Here is a 16,866-nt window from a genome sequence, read left to right on the forward strand (position 1 = left end):
TCCGAGAGCCATGGAAGGAGCAAGGGTTACAAGTCTACCTTTCAGGTACCTGGAGAGACGAGCTGAATGTCTGCATTCCAGGCATAAAAGGAATTAGGCTACAAAAGGCAGGGTTTTCTCAAAGCCACACTGGTCCCCACATTGAGTGAGAATTAGGTAAGCTAGGTCAACAGGGACAGGCAAGATGGAAGGGTGAAATTCAGGAACAGGCAGCAAAAGCTCCTCCTTCTGTGTGACCTTAAATCCTCACTCTTTTCACAAAATGGAGCCAGAAACCCAGCTTTTCTAGTACCTTAGTGATTAAACGCCACACAGTGAACATGGGAGACTCAAATCTCCTCTCTGCCTGAAGGAGCTAACATTTACATCTCCCACAAGAACTCTCTAATGACTCAGCTATATGATATACTACCTTGGACTCTCACAACTCTCCTCTCGTTAAAGCTCTACTACTCTTTGTGGTATGTTTAAATATTCACTGCAGCAAACACCAAGCCCTGTTTTTCCCCCCCATGCCCTGTTGACTGTCCTGTCCAGCGGGCTTCACAGTCAGATTACAGAATTAGCCCATGCCAGTCAAGTCCTGCAAACATTATATTATTCCATGCAAACTGGACCAACTCCAAAGCAGTGATTTCGGACAACTCCAGAAGCTCAGGGACGCCTGGGTTCGGAGTCACAGGCGTGCTGCCAGGAGGTGGGAGTGCGAGCAGCTCTCCAGGCGCCGGTGCACGCCAGGCTGCGGGAGGAGAGGGTGCGAACCTGTCCCACTCTCTGTAGGAAAGCGGGAGGCCCAACTTTCGGCGCTCTGAAAGCACTCCTGGAAAGGATCCTGCTGATGGGAAAGGGGGAGCAATACCGGCAGTGCCAATCTGTCGGGCTTGTGCGGCCATGAGATGCCTGCCTACCTGCTGTGTACCTGCAGTCTAACAGCCACAGGGACGGGGCATCTCCCGGCAGACACGCACGCATCTAGCGTCTTCAGGGGTCAGGCGGTCGTTGCCCCACGATGAGGAGAAGCCAACTGTGGGACTGGGGAGAGCCGGAGCAGCCCTGCCGCGACAGGCGCGTCGAGCGCTGCTGCCTGGCGCTGAGGAGGCCCGGGCGGCCTGCCGCCAGCAGCGAGGGCAGGGCGGTGGGTTTCACCGCAGCTCCCTTCAGTCACTTCGAAATGCTTGTGAACGGCACCGGTTTGGGAGCAGCGCGTTTCCTCTCGACCTCTCATCAGAAACTCCTCCACACGCGCATCCACACAACGCGCATCCACACACACGCACACGCCGCCTGTGGATGCAGATGAACGATTTCACCTGACCCGGCCGCCTGCGGGCGTCGCTCCCCTCGGGCGCCGGCGGCGTCCCCCGCCCGCCACAGCCCCGCCGCAGCCCCGCCCCCCCGGCACCGTCTCGCCGCCTCAGTGCGCGCCCGCAGCGGGCTCGCGCCTCCCGCCCTGCCGGCGGCCCGCGCCGCGGTGGCAGCACCCGCGGCCTCCCGTCACCACCCGGTGACACCGCCCCGGGGGCCTTCCCGCCCGGCCGGCTGAGCGGGGAAGAGCGCCTGGGGGGTGCTGGGCGGCGGCCATTTCGGGGCGTGAGGGGAAGCCACCCGCGGCGACCCCCGGCGCGGGGAGGGGTCGGGGGCAAGCCGCCGGAGGTACATACAAAGGGGAAGGCGGCCCCCGAGTGAGGCGGCTCCGCTTTCCCCGGGCGGAGGGAAGGAAGGAATGGGCAGGAATATTCTGGACCGAGGGAGGGGAGGAAGGAGAAGGTGATGAATAACTTGAATAAATCTGCAGCGGAGCTGAGGAGAGGGGGAGGGAGGCGGCGGCGGGTCATGTGAGGCACAGTCATGCTGCGGGCCCGAAGAAGAGAGTGGGGCGCGTAGGGGGGGGGCTGCCCGCCATAGCCATAGCCGCAGCCTTGCCCCCGCCCGGCGCCCCCTCCCCAGCTAGGAGCGCCGCCACGCGGGGACACCCCGCCCTTCCCCCTCCCCGGGCTCGGCGCCGCTCGGCAATTTCCGCCACGCGAACCGAGCCTATTTCCGTCGGCCTCGGCCAGACGGGCTTTATGTCTGCCAGCGGGGCGCGCATGCGCGGCGGCCATCTTACGTTGTCTCTCGCCTGCCCTCCCCTTTGGCGAGCTTTCCCCTCCCCCCTGCAGCTCCGCGCAGCGCCCTCCTCCAGCGCTCCGTGAGGAGACGGGGCCGGGAGGGGGAGAGACCCGCAGCGGCGGGGCAGGCGGGAGAGAGCCGGAGGGAAGAAAGGACGGGGCAGACGCACGCGGGAGGAGGACCGGTCCCAGGCGCGGTTCTGCGGAGGAAGAGCGGGTGCCGCCTGTTATAAAGGGGGAGGAGGCGGAGGGGGAAGGAAGAGCGTGCGGAGCGGAGCCTCCTCCAGAGACAGCCAGACACAGAGGGAGGAGAGAGAGAGGCTGCCTGGCTGGCTCCCCCTTCCTCCCTCCCTCCTTTTCATGGACTCTCTTGTCGGGCTGCTGCTTTTCTTCCCTCCTTATTCCGTCTCTCTAATACCCAAAATGATTCAGCTCCATGGCTGCCACTGAAGGGGATGTCCCTGCCCGGCTCAGCCTGCCGCTGCCGCCCTCCCGTGCGCCAGTCCTGTACGTATCTGCGTTCTCCTACTATTACTACTACAGCGGTGATGGCGAGGGGCGCCGTCTGCCTCGCCGGGCTGCCCCGAGGGCCCGCCGGCTGCTCTCGCCCCGCCGGGGAGGCGGCGGCCCGGCGGCGGCCACCGTGGGGAGGGCGGGCTGCGCCGGCTGCCGGCGAGCCGCGGCGGCCGGGCGAGCCGCGGGGAGGAAGGGGCTCGCCCCCGGGGCCGGCCGGCTCCTGCGGGCATTTCCTCCGCCCGCTGCTCGCCCCCCGGGAGAGGCGCAGGCGGGGGGGCGGCCGGGGAGGGGGGTGGTCGTGGAAAGCAAAAGGGGGTGGGGGGGGGGGGAGAGAGGGAGGAAGAAAGTGAATGGCGGAGGGTTGAAAGTGTCACATTCAGAGGCGCTAATCTCGAGGCGGCGGAGGACCGGTCCTCGCCCCCTCCCTGTCTCGGAGGGGAGGAGGAGGGGAGGGGGGTGGTTAGCGGCGGTGCTGAGGCGCCTCAGCCCGTGCTCTGCGGGAGCCGGGGGGTGGGGTGGGTGGCTGTGCCTGGTGCCTCTGCCCTGCCGTGAGCGCAAAGCTAACTGTGTGTATGTGTGTCTGTCTGTCTCTCTCCATGCCGGGGGATTGCACTCTTAAAATACACCCGATACAATGCACCAGCCTGACTCAGCCGCAGACATTAGTGCTAGGAAGATGGCGCACCCGGCAATGTTTCCTAGAAGGGGCAGCAGCAGTAGCAGCGGCAGCAGCTGCGTTACTGCTCCCACTGCACCAGGTACCGGCGTTGGGAGCGCTGCCCTCTCTGCCGAGGATTATCAGCCGCCTTTGCTGGTCCAGCCGCCACCTCCATCTCCTGCAGCATCTTCATCAGTGGGTCCACAGCCGACACCCCCTCCTCCACAAAGCCTGAACCTCCTCTCACAGTCTCAGCTCCAGCCGCAGCCTCTTGCACAGAGTGGAGCTCAAATGAAAAAGAAAAGTGGCTTCCAAATTACCAGTGTGACCCCTGCTCAAATATCAGCGAGTATGAGCTCTAATAACAGCATAGCTGAGGATACAGAAAGCTACGATGACCTGGACGAGTCCCACACTGAAGACCTGTCGTCTTCAGAAATCTTGGATGTTTCTTTATCTAGGGCCACTGACTTGGGAGAACCCGAGAGGAGCTCCTCTGAAGAGACTTTAAATAACTTCCAAGAGGCAGAGACTCCTGGGGCTGTTTCTCCAAACCAGCCTCATCTTCCTCAGCAGCATGCTCCTCTGCCTCATCACCCACAGCAGAGTGTTGTGATCAATGGAAGTGTTCACCCCCATCATGTTCATCACCACCACCATCTTCACCACCACCACCATGGACACCATCATCCATCACATCCTGGGGTGGGCAGTGCCCCAGTTTCTGGAGGACCACCACCCAGTCCATCATTTAGAAAACTGTCAACAACTGGAAGCTCTGACAATGTTATATCAACTGCACCAGTTTCTGCTGCATCATCCACTGGTTCCCCGGCATCTGTCGTCTCTAATATCCGCACTACAAGTACTCCTGGCAATTTAGGTGTAAGTCCTGCTACTGGAGCTAGTACCTTAAATAATATGGGTGGTGGTAGTTCTAGTGTGGCAAGCAGTGTGCTTGGTACTATAAATTTAAGCAACATCACAAGTACTGGTAATGTAAATGCTTTGTCTGGAACTAGCAGCAGTGTTAATGTGAATATCTTGAGTGGTGTTGGCAATGGTACGAGTGCTTCCTCTAGTGTCATTAACAATGTTACTAATCCAACTGCAGGAATGGCAGTGGGATCAAGCCAGCAGCCGCCTGCATCTGGCACATCAAGGTTTAGGGTTGTAAAATTAGATTCTAGTTCTGAACCTTTCAAAAAAGGTAGATGGACATGCACTGAATTCTATGATAAAGAAAACACTGTTGCAGTTTCAGAAGGAGTAGCAGTAAACAAAGCAGTAGAGACGATAAAACAAAACCCGCTTGAAGTGACTTCTGAAAGGGAGAGCACCAGTGGGAGTTCTGTTAGCAGCAATGTAAGCACACTGAGTCACTATACAGAAAGTGTGGGAAGTGGAGAAATGGGAGCACCTACTGTGGTACAGCAGCAAGCGTTTCAAGGTGTGGGTCCGCAGCAGATGGATTTTAGCAGCGCTGCTCCTCCAGCAATTCCAGCATCTAGTATACCACAGAGTGTTTCTCAATCACAGCTTGCACAAGTCCAGCTGCATTCTCAAGAAGTAAACTATCCACAGCAGAAGCCAGGGGTCCAACCTTCTGCACAGGCCAGTCTAACCACTGTTACTGGGGTTCAGCCAGCCCCAGTTAATATACTAGGTGTATCCCCATCTCTGGGCCACCAGCAACCTGCCATTCAAAGTATGGCTCAACAGCCGCTACCATATTCTCAGCCGGCGCAGACTTTGCCAGTTGTGCAGCAACAGCAGTTGCAGTATGGACAACAGCAACAACAGCAGCAACAGACAGTTCCTACGCAGATGGCTGCAGGTCATGTTAAGCCGGTGAACCAAAACTCGGTTGCGGGGGCTATGCCAGACTACATTCAACATCAGCAGATCCTTCAGCCTCCAGCCCCTGCCATGCAGCCTGGTTCTACTGGAGTAGGAGCAGGGCAGCCGGTTCCCGTTGCCCAGGCACAGGGCATGCAGCCTTCAGTACAAGCACATCCAGCCACTGCCCCAGCCCAGCCTGTTGCACATGCTCCGGCAGCAATACCAGGTGTAGGTACCAGTGGTCAAATGCTGAATGTTGGGCAGCAAGGAAGCGTAGCTGCTGTGGTGCAGCCACCGTCTGCTGCAAACCAAATTCCACCTCCAGTTATGCCGTCAACGGCTGCTCCTCCATCTTCACAAGTAGTGCAGCCTGTGCAGACAGGAATAATGCAGCAGGGAGTACAGGCTGGTGCTTCAGGCCTTGCTCAGCAAATGGTCATTGCTCAGCAAAACACCTTGTTACCTGTACAGCCACAGGCACAAGGAGTGGAATCTGTAGTCCAAGGGATGACTGGCCAGCAGCTGCCTGCGGTTAGCCCTATACCTTCTGTTCCTGCACCAAGTCAAGCTGGTTCAGCTGTGCCCCCTGGCATACCTTCTGCTTCTATAGGTTTGGGACAGCCACAGAATATAGCACAAGCTTCAGCTGTGCAGAATGGGAATTTGGCTCAAAGTGTTAGTCAGCCTCCCTTGATATCAACAAGTATAGGTATGCCAGTGGCACAGAGTGTGCCACAGCAGATACCGCTAAGCTCTACCCAGTTCCCCACACAATCACTAGCTCAGTCAATTGTAAGCCAAGTTGAAGATGGCAGACGCCCTACGGAACCTTCCCTGGTGGGTTTACCTCAAGCTGCCAGTGGCGAGAGTGGTGTTGGAGCATCAGCTGTTTCAGATGGCGGTAGCAGCAATATGCCATCCTCTGCTTCCCTCTTTCCGCTGAAGGTGCTGCCGTTGACAACACCTCTTGTAGATGGTGAGGATGAGAGGTAAGACTGCCTGTAACCTTATTAAGGGGTAGACTGATACAGTGTGATTTACACTAACTTGCAGGTCTTGTTACAGCCATTCTGTGAATAGAAGTGGTGTGATGTTTTTGTCTAATCAGAAACTTGTTTCTCAGGTCCCGGCACATGTAGGTATTACAATAAAATACTTATTTTTCTCTTGGGAGGGTGGGTGGGTTGTATTGATTATGCTCTGAAACTGCTGCATGGGTAAATTGCGTTTAACAATCTGTGACAGTGTGTATATTCCCATTGTATAGAGGAAGACAAAAGGATACTGTGGAATGTGGGTATGCTAGTGGTGATTGTAGTTTAGCTTATTTATTATATTGAAATAATGAATATTTATTCCTAGGTAGATTATTTTTTTTCCCACGAGCCTAGACTTCATCCTGCCTCAGCTTCTCTTTTTCGAGGATTGACTTTACTCACTTTGGACTCGTTGCAAGTCTGTGGTGTATGTAGAAGCCTTCTCTTTGATAGCCAAGAGGTGCTTTAGGCAAATGAGTATGGTGGGAAAAGGGAGGTTCAGCAGCACTGTTGTGGCTCTTTAAATTGAACTTGGGGCACTTTTGGTCTTGGTGGTTTTACTTCAAAGCATTAATCCATTGTGAGAGCCGTGCAGGCCTGTGGAGGGGTGGTGAGCCTTTGAGTCTGGTGCACTGATTCTATGCAGTCAGAATAAGAAACTGCACATGTTCTTCCACCTTCACCTTTTCATATAAATGACCACTGGCTGGTCTTAATAGTAAGAGCATGTGAATATTCTCATTTCTTTGACGGTGAGTGCAGAAAAGCTGTGTCGGTTGTGAAAGGCCCTTGCATGTGCAGGCTGAAGCAATCCAAACAGCAGTTTCAAAGTGCATTTGTTTGATATTAATTCTGTGAGGAAATTCCTCACTGTATTGAGGACCTCCATGTTTACAAATGGACAGGAAGACTGTGGTGGTTCTCCCAAAAAACTTCTTGTCTAATGAGAAGCTGACATTAATGGGAGAAGTACCTTTAAATAACCTGCCTTGAGAATGTGGGAGAGGATGGAAAAGAACACTAGAAAAGAAAAACAGACTCAAGTGAGGAGACAGAATAAAGCACTGAACACTTACAAGGTGGAGGAAAATGCCATAGCAATGGGAGGTGAAGTCCTTCTTAAATATCTTCTTGGTGCCATAACTCAAATCAGGAGTAGTATCAGTGGCCAAACTTAAAAAAAAATAAAATTGTGTTGCTGGGAGAGGCTAGAGTCTCTTCAATATTGAAAATACTAACTCTATCAGCAGCCTCTGATTATGTTGATCATGAGGTGTTGACTGCCTTAGTGGCTTTCATCACATCTTTCTAAGATGCCAGAGAGCTATAATGAGTAGCAGCTTGTCTTCCAGGAGTCCTAGAAGACAAGTTCCAACACTGTTTCATTGTGATTCGTTTTGTACGTGAAGGTGGTAGAAGACAGATTAAAGTGTTAAAGCCCACAGTGTCACCCATTATGCTGCTAGCAGTCAATTTTCTCAGAAATGTTTTCTGGTCCTCCTTCCTTCGATCTTTCTAAACCAGGACACTAATCCTCTTCATGGGTCCTGTTTGTGTTTGGTGGTGTGTGTTGCTTTTTTTTATGTTCGGGTTTTTCTTGTTTGTTTTGGTTTTTTTTCCCCATCATTTAAAAAAAGCCCCCTAAGCTTTCAGGGATCCTAGCTGAGTAAGAGAATGATAAACTCATTGATACTCAGTGTTTTGGAAAATGACATCTAGCATGTGACTTTACCCTGATTTTAAGAGCATATGTTAGCTGTTCGTCATGATTGGTAGCTTTTCCAGAATATTTAATTCCCTGAAGGTAACAATAGCCAGAAATACCTTCTTCCTCTGTTATTTGGCTAGCCAAAGATCATATCCTTTCTTCTCCCATGCACGTTGTGTCTTTGTTCAGTCTGTCATCTCCAGGTAGGCTACACTTTTGTTTAGCTGCAGTTGGAAAGTCATTTAGATTCTTTACACAGAGCAGGATATGACTCTTTTAAATGGAGACCAAAAATAATTGCTTTTTGTTTTGCATGGCAGTAGTGATCAGGTCACTTTTGTGTACAGTTAGATAATTTACAGCAGTACTTGTCCCCATACAGCTGTCTGTAGCATTAAAAACTTAGTGAGATGGCTTCTGTTTCAGCTTCCAGGGGATCTCAGGGCAAGGTATTATTTGTATTGTCATCTTGACTGGAATCTCTTTTGGTCCAGAGCTTAGACCTCATCACTTAATAAAGGCAGTGCAAGATAATGCTGTTACTCCGCTTGCTTCCTCACTTCTCTGGCCATCAGATGTCTCTAGCTAGAGTTCTTGAGAATTTTTTGCCTGCTTGTTAGATTATTCCCCCCTTTACTGAGGTAAAAGGTAGTGTATTGTGACAGTACATAAGCATTTAAGAAGGAGGTATGCTGTAAATATGTGTGTATAAAATCCCTATTTCTCTCTCTCATGCGTACATACACCGCTGAAGATTTGTATCAATGCGTCCCAAGTGATTCTAAACCTGGCAAGGGAAAAGGTAGGAGAAAGGAGTAAGTGATGACATAATTGGGCCAGCGAAGAAGCTGTAAAATTCCATTTAGTGTGCCTTTGAAAAAACATCTGACCCATGTAATACCTTGTTTAGATTAACTCCCAGCTTCCGTTAAACCTGTATATAATTGCATTTAAAGACATGCCAGTATCTTTAAGTCTTTAGGCCTGTTCAGTTTTTACAACACCATTTGCAGCTCTTTCTATGCCCTTTATCAGGGCATTGCCTTTTAAATATAGGCAGTGTAGAGGGTGTCGGTGTATCTGCTTTGAAAACTGTAGCCTTTATATCCCCAGTATGAATGATTTTTTTAAAAAAAAAAAACAAAACAAACTTCACTTTGACTTGAAATAAGAGATATTAAAAATGAACTGCTTGGCAGAATGTTGTATGGAAAATTAATTTGCAAACTTAGTTTATTAAGGAGAGGATTCAAATAATACCATTACAGTTTGTGTTTTAAAAAAATCCAAAACAATGACAACAAAACCCCCCCCGACAACCAAACCCACGTCTAGTTTTTCTGACTAGTCTTTCTTCAGCCTGTTGGGTATGCCGTAGAGGTTTGTATGTCGGTAGATTCATCATCTCTTCTAATATTTCAATGTACTAAAAATGCTGGCAAGTTTTTTGTATGTTAAGTATCTTTTTTTCTTGGGTTGCGTCATGGTGTGGACTTGTTTCAGTGCATGATTCTCATATAGTTTCTTGGATTTGCAGCAGTTATCTTGATTTATTCAGTTTGGTTATTAAATCCTGTCAATTTTAGACATGGTCTTTTGAGCTTAGTATTTCGTCCCTAGAACCATGGAAGAGGATTTCTTTTATTTTTATGCTTTTGAAACTTAAGTATGGAAAAATACATATTTGTATTGTGGTGAATTCTTTTGTGTATTTGTACTTACTGTTGCAAAATCAGTTTTACATCTTCCTAGACAATGCCTTATGCTGCAGATGCTTGCAATAAGATTTGTACAGACTTGTATAATTCTTAAACTACCTGTAAAGCGAAAACTTAGTCAATGTATTTTACAGTATTTATAAGGGCTGTTATAAGTGAATTTAAAAATAACTTAATCTGAAACATTGTTCACAATTACTCAAAAGCAGATTTTGAGAATGAAAGAGAACTAATAACTGTCTCCGATCTTTGACAGCATTTCCTGTAGAGTTGCTTTTATTCTATTTAGTCTGATGCAAGTTTTTTTCACCTGTATGTGCATTTCATCCAAACAGTGAAGCAAAAGAGAAAGGAGGAAATGGTGATGATAAACACATAAAACTGACATAGAGATTTGAATTATTCTTTATTATCTGACAACCTCATAGTTTGAAGATAAATTTTTATTAAAAGATCCCTTTACACCTGGACAGAGGTAGACAAATGTTGGAGGAAATATTTTTTTGTTTAGGATGTATGTTTTGACTTGTTATTAGGTCTGTGGAGAGACTGTAAGATTAACGCTGAATGTGAGCACTGAAAAGACTTGTAAACAGCCTTTGAGAATCTCTGATAGTAGTAACTAGCACTAGCTTGTAAAGCAAGTGTACAGTCAGAAAATCGGGTGAATTTTAATCGTGTATGTAGTTAGGAGGGTTGATCAGGTACAAATGAGATTTTTACAGATGTAATTGAATACTTATTGAAGATGTTAGGCAGTAGAGAATGAACGTAATAAAGTACAACTGGAAGTTTCAATTAAATGTTATTTTTGATGCAGTAACTCGCATAATTATTTTGTAAGCTGTTCTAGAGTGTATATGGGCTTTCTTACTTGCTGGAAATTTTGCTTCTGTATTTGATGAAAAAGGGAGAAGATACTTCTAGAAGATACTTCACAATGAAGGATTTATGATGGCTTAGGATGGTAGTGGGTTTTTTTAGCTGCATCCTGGGGGAAGTGGTGGTGTTTTCCATCTTTCAGATTTAAAACTTGCTGCAGAGTCTTGCCACCAATGTGAAAACTACATACATTGAGTTCTGGGCAATTGACTGTTAGAAAATTCTCTTCATATCTTTAATTTGGCTATTTATGTAACTTGAAAAAATAGTTACCCTCGGTAGTGGTAAGTCACATGAGTAAAAAGAGAGTGCTTTGGTGAAGAAAATGTGGTTGCTGTTGTGTCGTGCTGACAAGTCCAGCTTCTCATTTCATCTGATGAAATAAAATACCGACAGTTGGCTGAATTGACTTTGTTAGTTCTCTGCTCTGAGTAAAGAACAATGAGGAATTCAGTCTGCGCCTTGTATGTCTGCTGGCCAGCTGTAGGTGGCAATACCTGTTTGGATGGACCTTTTTTCTCATCTCTTTTTATAGATGTGTTTTCTGCATGCCATGATATGCTTTGAACTAAGGACTGCTGCAGGCTTGGTATTGCATTGTCTTTAAAGACAGGAAGAACCAACAGATATCAGGGGGTTGTAAAAGCAGTAATTTAGCACTTAAGGCAGATTGTTGGAGATACTGAGAAAAGTATCTCTCCAACTGATAAAGTGATTTCCAGAAAATGTTCCTTAGCACTACAGTTTTGGCTGGTCTTTGGAAATTGTCAGTGGATAAGCAGACTAAATCATGTATGTATGTATGTACAAAAAGAAACAAAAGGTTTTAAAATATTTAATGTTGAAAAGCAATCTATGTTACTGTCTCAGGTTTTGCATTCTTTATGTTACAGGCTAATCTGGAAATTAGAATTATCCCTTCATCAGGCTGTGTATTGGTAGTGAAATGTTTCAGCCTTTACAAATTACTATGTTCTAGATAATATTACAACAGAGTAATGACTGTAACTGTGGTAAACTAGCAAAGTTAAGAGGATGGGAGGGGGAAATAAATACATCACCCCCCACCCCAAAACCAAAAACCACCCCCAAAATATTCATGTATCTTGCTTAAGCGTAAGTAAAAAAGCAAATGGGTAGCACACCTATGCTACAAAAATCCCCTATTATAATGCCGTTCACTTTACAGAGCGTAATGAAATAAATAAGCCTTTTCAGACCGGTCTCTTAAGAGCTTAGGGGGTAGGTCAAGTTGTAAACAGTAGTATTGCTGTAGTCTTCTAGAAGAAACTATGCACATCTGAGTATCAGTGTAATAATAGCAAGTGTATTCTTAGTATGACCTTTTTGGGAATACTTTGTGATCTGGGTTTGCAGTTTGGTGTAGGTGAAATGTTAAAAAATAGAAAAGAATATTGTCTTTTGTTTTCATTGATTGAATGCACATGTTCGTTTCTGTTCTTGATTAATTTATGAGACTAAAGTGTGCTGTGTGTAATAGGTATTACACTTTTAACAAATAATTGAAAACTTTTTTTAAGTGGGCCTATAACTTTAATTTAGTGCATTTAGGCCACCAAAGGCAATATTGTTAAGCAAAAGCATGCTTTAACAGCATACTAAGCAGGGACTAAGGGTAAGATTATTCAGTAAATTATTTAATGGTAATGATCACCATAAACAAGGAACTAGTTTATTCTCAATGTGATTGTACAGGAAACCATAGCCTAAAGGTAAGATAGAAAGAGCTCTTGAATGACTGGAGATACCACTTCATTTTAGCCTGTTCTAAAGCTTTCACAGAATTACAAATTGCATGATGGAAGTGCAGCATAATTATGGTATCAAATTGGAGCACCTGATCATCCTTCTGCTTTAATGTCTTGCAAATCTTTTAACTCTTGGTTTGCTTTTGGATTTTGGTTACTAAGATAGTGATGGTGCTACAGTCACTTGTGGTGTGGAAACCCTTATCAGCTCATTTTGTGCCAGCCTTCCAAACACCTGTTACACATTAACAGTGTTTGAAGGCAGGATTTGGTTTGTGGTTGCAGTTACATGCAGAAGTCTCCATCTTCCACTGACACTGGACAGACTTGCCTCAGAGAGGGATTTAGAGATTATAAATGTTTGGCAGGCAGGGATTGTAATGATCCCATACATGCAAATGTCAGAGTATTGCCTGTGATAGTTTAGGTATTTTATCATGGTTGGTTATCTTACGGACTAAATGACTTGCTAGCACCTACTAAATGATGACTTTTGGCTTTGGTGCCATGCAGAGATACTCATCATAGTTCAGAAACAGCATTATGCTTTACTAATTGAACTTTTTCAATTATATGAATTTTTTTACACTTGCAAAGTAAAATCTTGAACACTTTGTTTCAGTAATTTGAGAAAATCACAGTAAACTTGTTTGCCATTTTCTTTGAGCAAGCAATTTATTTGTTATTACTTTCTTTAAATTATTTTAGCTTTGTTTTGTACAGCGGAAGTGATGCCTGAATTTTTTTCTATTTCACAGTCTGAATTACGCATGTGGGTCTTGACTTCTAAGTTGTTTTAACCTTTTTTTAAGAATTCAATTATTAAAAAACATTTAAACTGGCCTATATAAGCATAGGAGTGTTTCAAAGTGTTGCTCCATATGTGCTACATATATGAAGTCCAGCTTTCACCACTGTGCTCTGCGTAAAATTCACATGTACCTAGTTAGATAAATTTGGGCGCTTAAGCAAATGCGTGTTGTAATGTGTTTTTTAAATGTTCATGCTTTAAGAGTTTATTGTACTGTTTTTGAGGTGCTTAGTGTTGGTGAAGTTTCATGTATTGAGTACCTTTGACAATCAGGACATATGTTTAAGTATTGTAGGCATTCAGGCTTGAAGTTCCTGTCCCAATTTATGTTTCGTCTTGCAGTGCAGGGCTAGTGATGGTCCAGGACAAAGTAACTTCTTTGTTCAGCAGAGAATGTCTACCTAAGCAAACTACCCTTTATAATTAGCCTTCCTTGCTGCGGGTTGTAGATAATGATATGGAATGAGTACCGGATTTTCAAAGTATATTAGAAGAACAGAGTAGGAAGTAAAGCAGTTTGAAGTTTTAGTTAAATTTCTAGTCAATAATAAACAATTTTTGAAGCTGACTATAATCCTTGGAGAGCAACAAATGCAAGTACCACTGATGGTTTTTTTCTCAAGGGAACTTTCAGAAAACTGTGCTTTGTATTTTAATAAAACTTAAGGGGTATCTTGATCATCTGTTCGTCTACTTTTAAACAACCCATTCTTTTGACTATAGTGGAGGATTATGATTTTATAAATTGCTAAAACAGGCAGAAGGTGGTATTCCATAAGTTTAGACTTAACAGAAAGATACGGGTGGGCCCACAGGCTGTTAAAAAAAATGTAGACAGAATTTCTAGTAAGGTATAGATTTGATAGCAAATGGAAGTTGGTTGTAGAGTGTTCTATAAACTCCTGCTTGTGTGCTAAACCACTTGGCCAGGCAAATTGTTTGAGCTTGCATGTGATTTTAAGTACTTATCCAACCTCCTGTTTGTATGTCTGTTGGGTTGGTGGCTTTTATTAGGTTGTTTTAATTAGCATGGATATCCACCAGGAACTTATTAGAGCTGTGATGTCTTTGTAATCAAGATGTGAACTTATCTAGCAGTTACTTGAGCGACAGTATTGAAGTACTGTGCTAAGTATTAGGGACAGTATTCAAAGCTGCTGAATATGTGGATACACATTCAACAATACTTTTGGTGTCTTAATGCATTTAATAATAGCTTTTTTTACTACTGTGTTGCAGTGTAGTTCGTAAAGACAAGTTACACAGATAAGGTAATTTCAGCATGCAGTGCTATTAGTGTATGCTTATTTCTGTATCCTCAGTGTTACACTTGACTCACTCCTGTAAGATCAGAAGGTGCACATCAAATATAAGTGACATCATTTTTTTGCAAACATTGTTGATCTTTTATTTGTAATCCATTGTCTCATGGGTCAATTACAGTCCTAGTTATTGGTAATCAAGTGTTAATCTTCTTTGGTGCTTACATACCTAGTCCTTTTAATTGCATAAAGTGTTAGGTTTCTGAATTTAGTGTCTGTTGTGAGTTGCTTGTGCTTGGTTTTAAATTGTTGTAAACAAATGCATGGTATAGAAATAACTTTTAATGTTTTTTTAACAAATTTCCAGCAACTTTGAACTCCCTGTGGAATGTAGAGGGATGAAATCCATGTCAAGATGAGAGAAAACTTAAAATGCCTTTTAAGCTTCCTCTGACCTTCATTTCATCCAACTCTGTCACAGTTGTATACAGATGAAAGAGATGACTGGCAGTCATAACATATATAAGAAGTTGTAGAAATTGAAGGAATCTGAAACGTAACTATACTAAATTTGTGTTTCTATCTATTTAGTGCTGTTAGAGCTAGTAAGGAAGACTGTGATTAAAAGTAACTCATGTATGATTGCTTTCACTTACATTGTGGCTGCAATCATGAAAAATTTCTCTTCTTAAAGAAGAGCAAGCAAAAGCTACTCAGGTAGAATCTGAATAGTGAGTGAATTGTTTGACATATATTGCCACTGAGTTGGGATAAGCATAGTAAAAAAAACAAAACCACCAAAACCAACTCCTCTAGATTTCCTGGAGCGTTTTCAGCTTGGTAATTTTACTGGATGTATGTGTCAAAGTACCATAATGTGTTTTGTGTACCATGTGAAGAGATGCTGTATTTCTCTGAGGAAGTCTGTCTGTGGACTGTAAATAGTGTTTTAATTCTTCCAGGGTGAGCCTAACAGAAGTGGAATGCTTTAGCTTCCTCTGGGATTTCACGAGGGTTCATGCAGCAATGCTTGCCCTATAGAAAGAAAGGCATGTAAAGGGAAGCAGAACAGTTCAGGATGTCTCATGATTGTCGTGTGTGTAAATTTGTGCATGGTGTTAATTGTCATTGTCCTTTAATGTTCAGGATTCTCAAACTCTGAGCATCTCCGAAATCTGGCAAGGAAGGATTTTGTGGAAAAAATTATTTTATATTCAGTATTATGGTTTGTTTATGTTATAAGCTGTTTAGTGATAATCTTGACCTGGCCTTGACTAGAAATGTCTGCTAAATCTCTTGATTAATTTTTTTGGAGATTCTTTGGTCTAAAATTTTGAACGTTGTGTATCTGTATACATGTATATGAGAACATATAAAGCTTAATCCTTCTTTTTTTAAAAAACAACAAACCCAAGCAACCCTAAACAAACCTGCTGGTGAGAGAACGACCAGTTGCTGCTCTTTACAATTTAATTTCTTGCATTCTTATAAGACTAAGTGAAAATAAAAGAAACCATGAGTTAATGACTACATTTTTTTAAAAGTACTTGTTAAATAATTTACTGTAGCACTCAAATGAATTAAAGGTATAAATGTACCTCTTTAATATATTGAATGAGGTTATTATGTTAAGAATGGATCAGCATATTGCACTGCCAAGGGTTTCTTTAGTAGGCCTAATATCCTAAATTGAGTGAAATGGCAAGTTACTCATAACTGCTTAGGGACTGGTGCAGGATCTGTATGTGCTTCTGTGTTTTTTTTCTTTCTTTCAGAGTTTGTGAGACACTTTCCAATTTTGTAATTACTTGTGAAAGAGAGGGGTACCTGAGCACGTTTCTGATTGGAGACAGGGGAGTGAGGAAGAAAGTATGAAATATTTATGATGGTAGTTATGGTTTTCTTCTTTCTTTTTCTGGTCAGGATAGGGATTTTAATTTTTGAAATGGTATCAGGCATGTGTGTGTTAGAGCCAAGTATATGCAGTTGTTGGCAATACAGGCTGCTCTTATTTATAGGATAGTGGCTAAAAGGCCTAGTTGTGAACTGGGGCTCCACCTTGCTAGTTGCTTTATAACAAAGAACAGAAGAGGTGGTCCTAAAGGACTTGCTGTCTGATGTCCATATACTTTCTGAATTGATTTTAAGACAGTGATACTTTAAAGCAGGCAAAATCTTAAATGTTTTTAATGGTTTATGAAAAAACAGAGCAGCAAAGCAGGTTGGTAATCTGTATATTCCTGTAGAGGTGTAACCTGTTGCTAACGAAGTACACGATCTGTGGAATACGGTTGCATTGAAAACTGAGTCACCATTTTGTCATGAAAGCATGGGTTAGCCCCTTCTGTAAGGCTTCACTGACTCAGCTCTTGGGATGTACAGATTCTTACTGCTGCTTGCTTATGCTGGAGCATGGTGAAGTAATTGAGCAGTCTTTTTACTTCATTGGAAATTAACAGGTAAATGCAAGACGATGATTTGCATGAAGACGTTTTCAGCTTCTAGAGAGTACTGTGATCTGTGAAAGGAGAGAAATAAATGTTTAACATATAGCA

The 16,866-nt window shown here is 44.5% G+C and overlaps 1 protein-coding gene across 2 annotated transcripts in view; it reads left to right on the forward strand.

The window, feature by feature from the left end:
* Positions 1-2,147: 2,147 nt before the first annotated feature.
* Positions 2,148-16,866, forward strand: part of TSC22D1 (TSC22 domain family member 1) — a 96,173-nt gene continuing 81,454 nt past the window's right edge. The window contains exons 1-2 of one of the 2 annotated variants that reach the window (XM_040583952.1): positions 2,148-2,615; positions 3,268-6,113. In XM_040583952.1, the coding sequence (XP_040439886.1) occupies positions 3,301-6,113 (2,813 nt within the window). In that variant the 5' untranslated portion in view covers positions 2,148-2,615; positions 3,268-3,300. Of the gene's footprint in view, positions 2,616-3,258; positions 6,114-16,866 lie in introns of those variants that run through there. The other variant, XM_040583951.1, reaches the window with a different exon arrangement.

Source organism: Falco naumanni, chromosome 2 (assembly GCF_017639655.2).
Source record: "Falco naumanni isolate bFalNau1 chromosome 2, bFalNau1.pat, whole genome shotgun sequence".
NCBI classification, from domain to species: Eukaryota; Metazoa; Chordata; class Aves; order Falconiformes; family Falconidae; genus Falco; species Falco naumanni.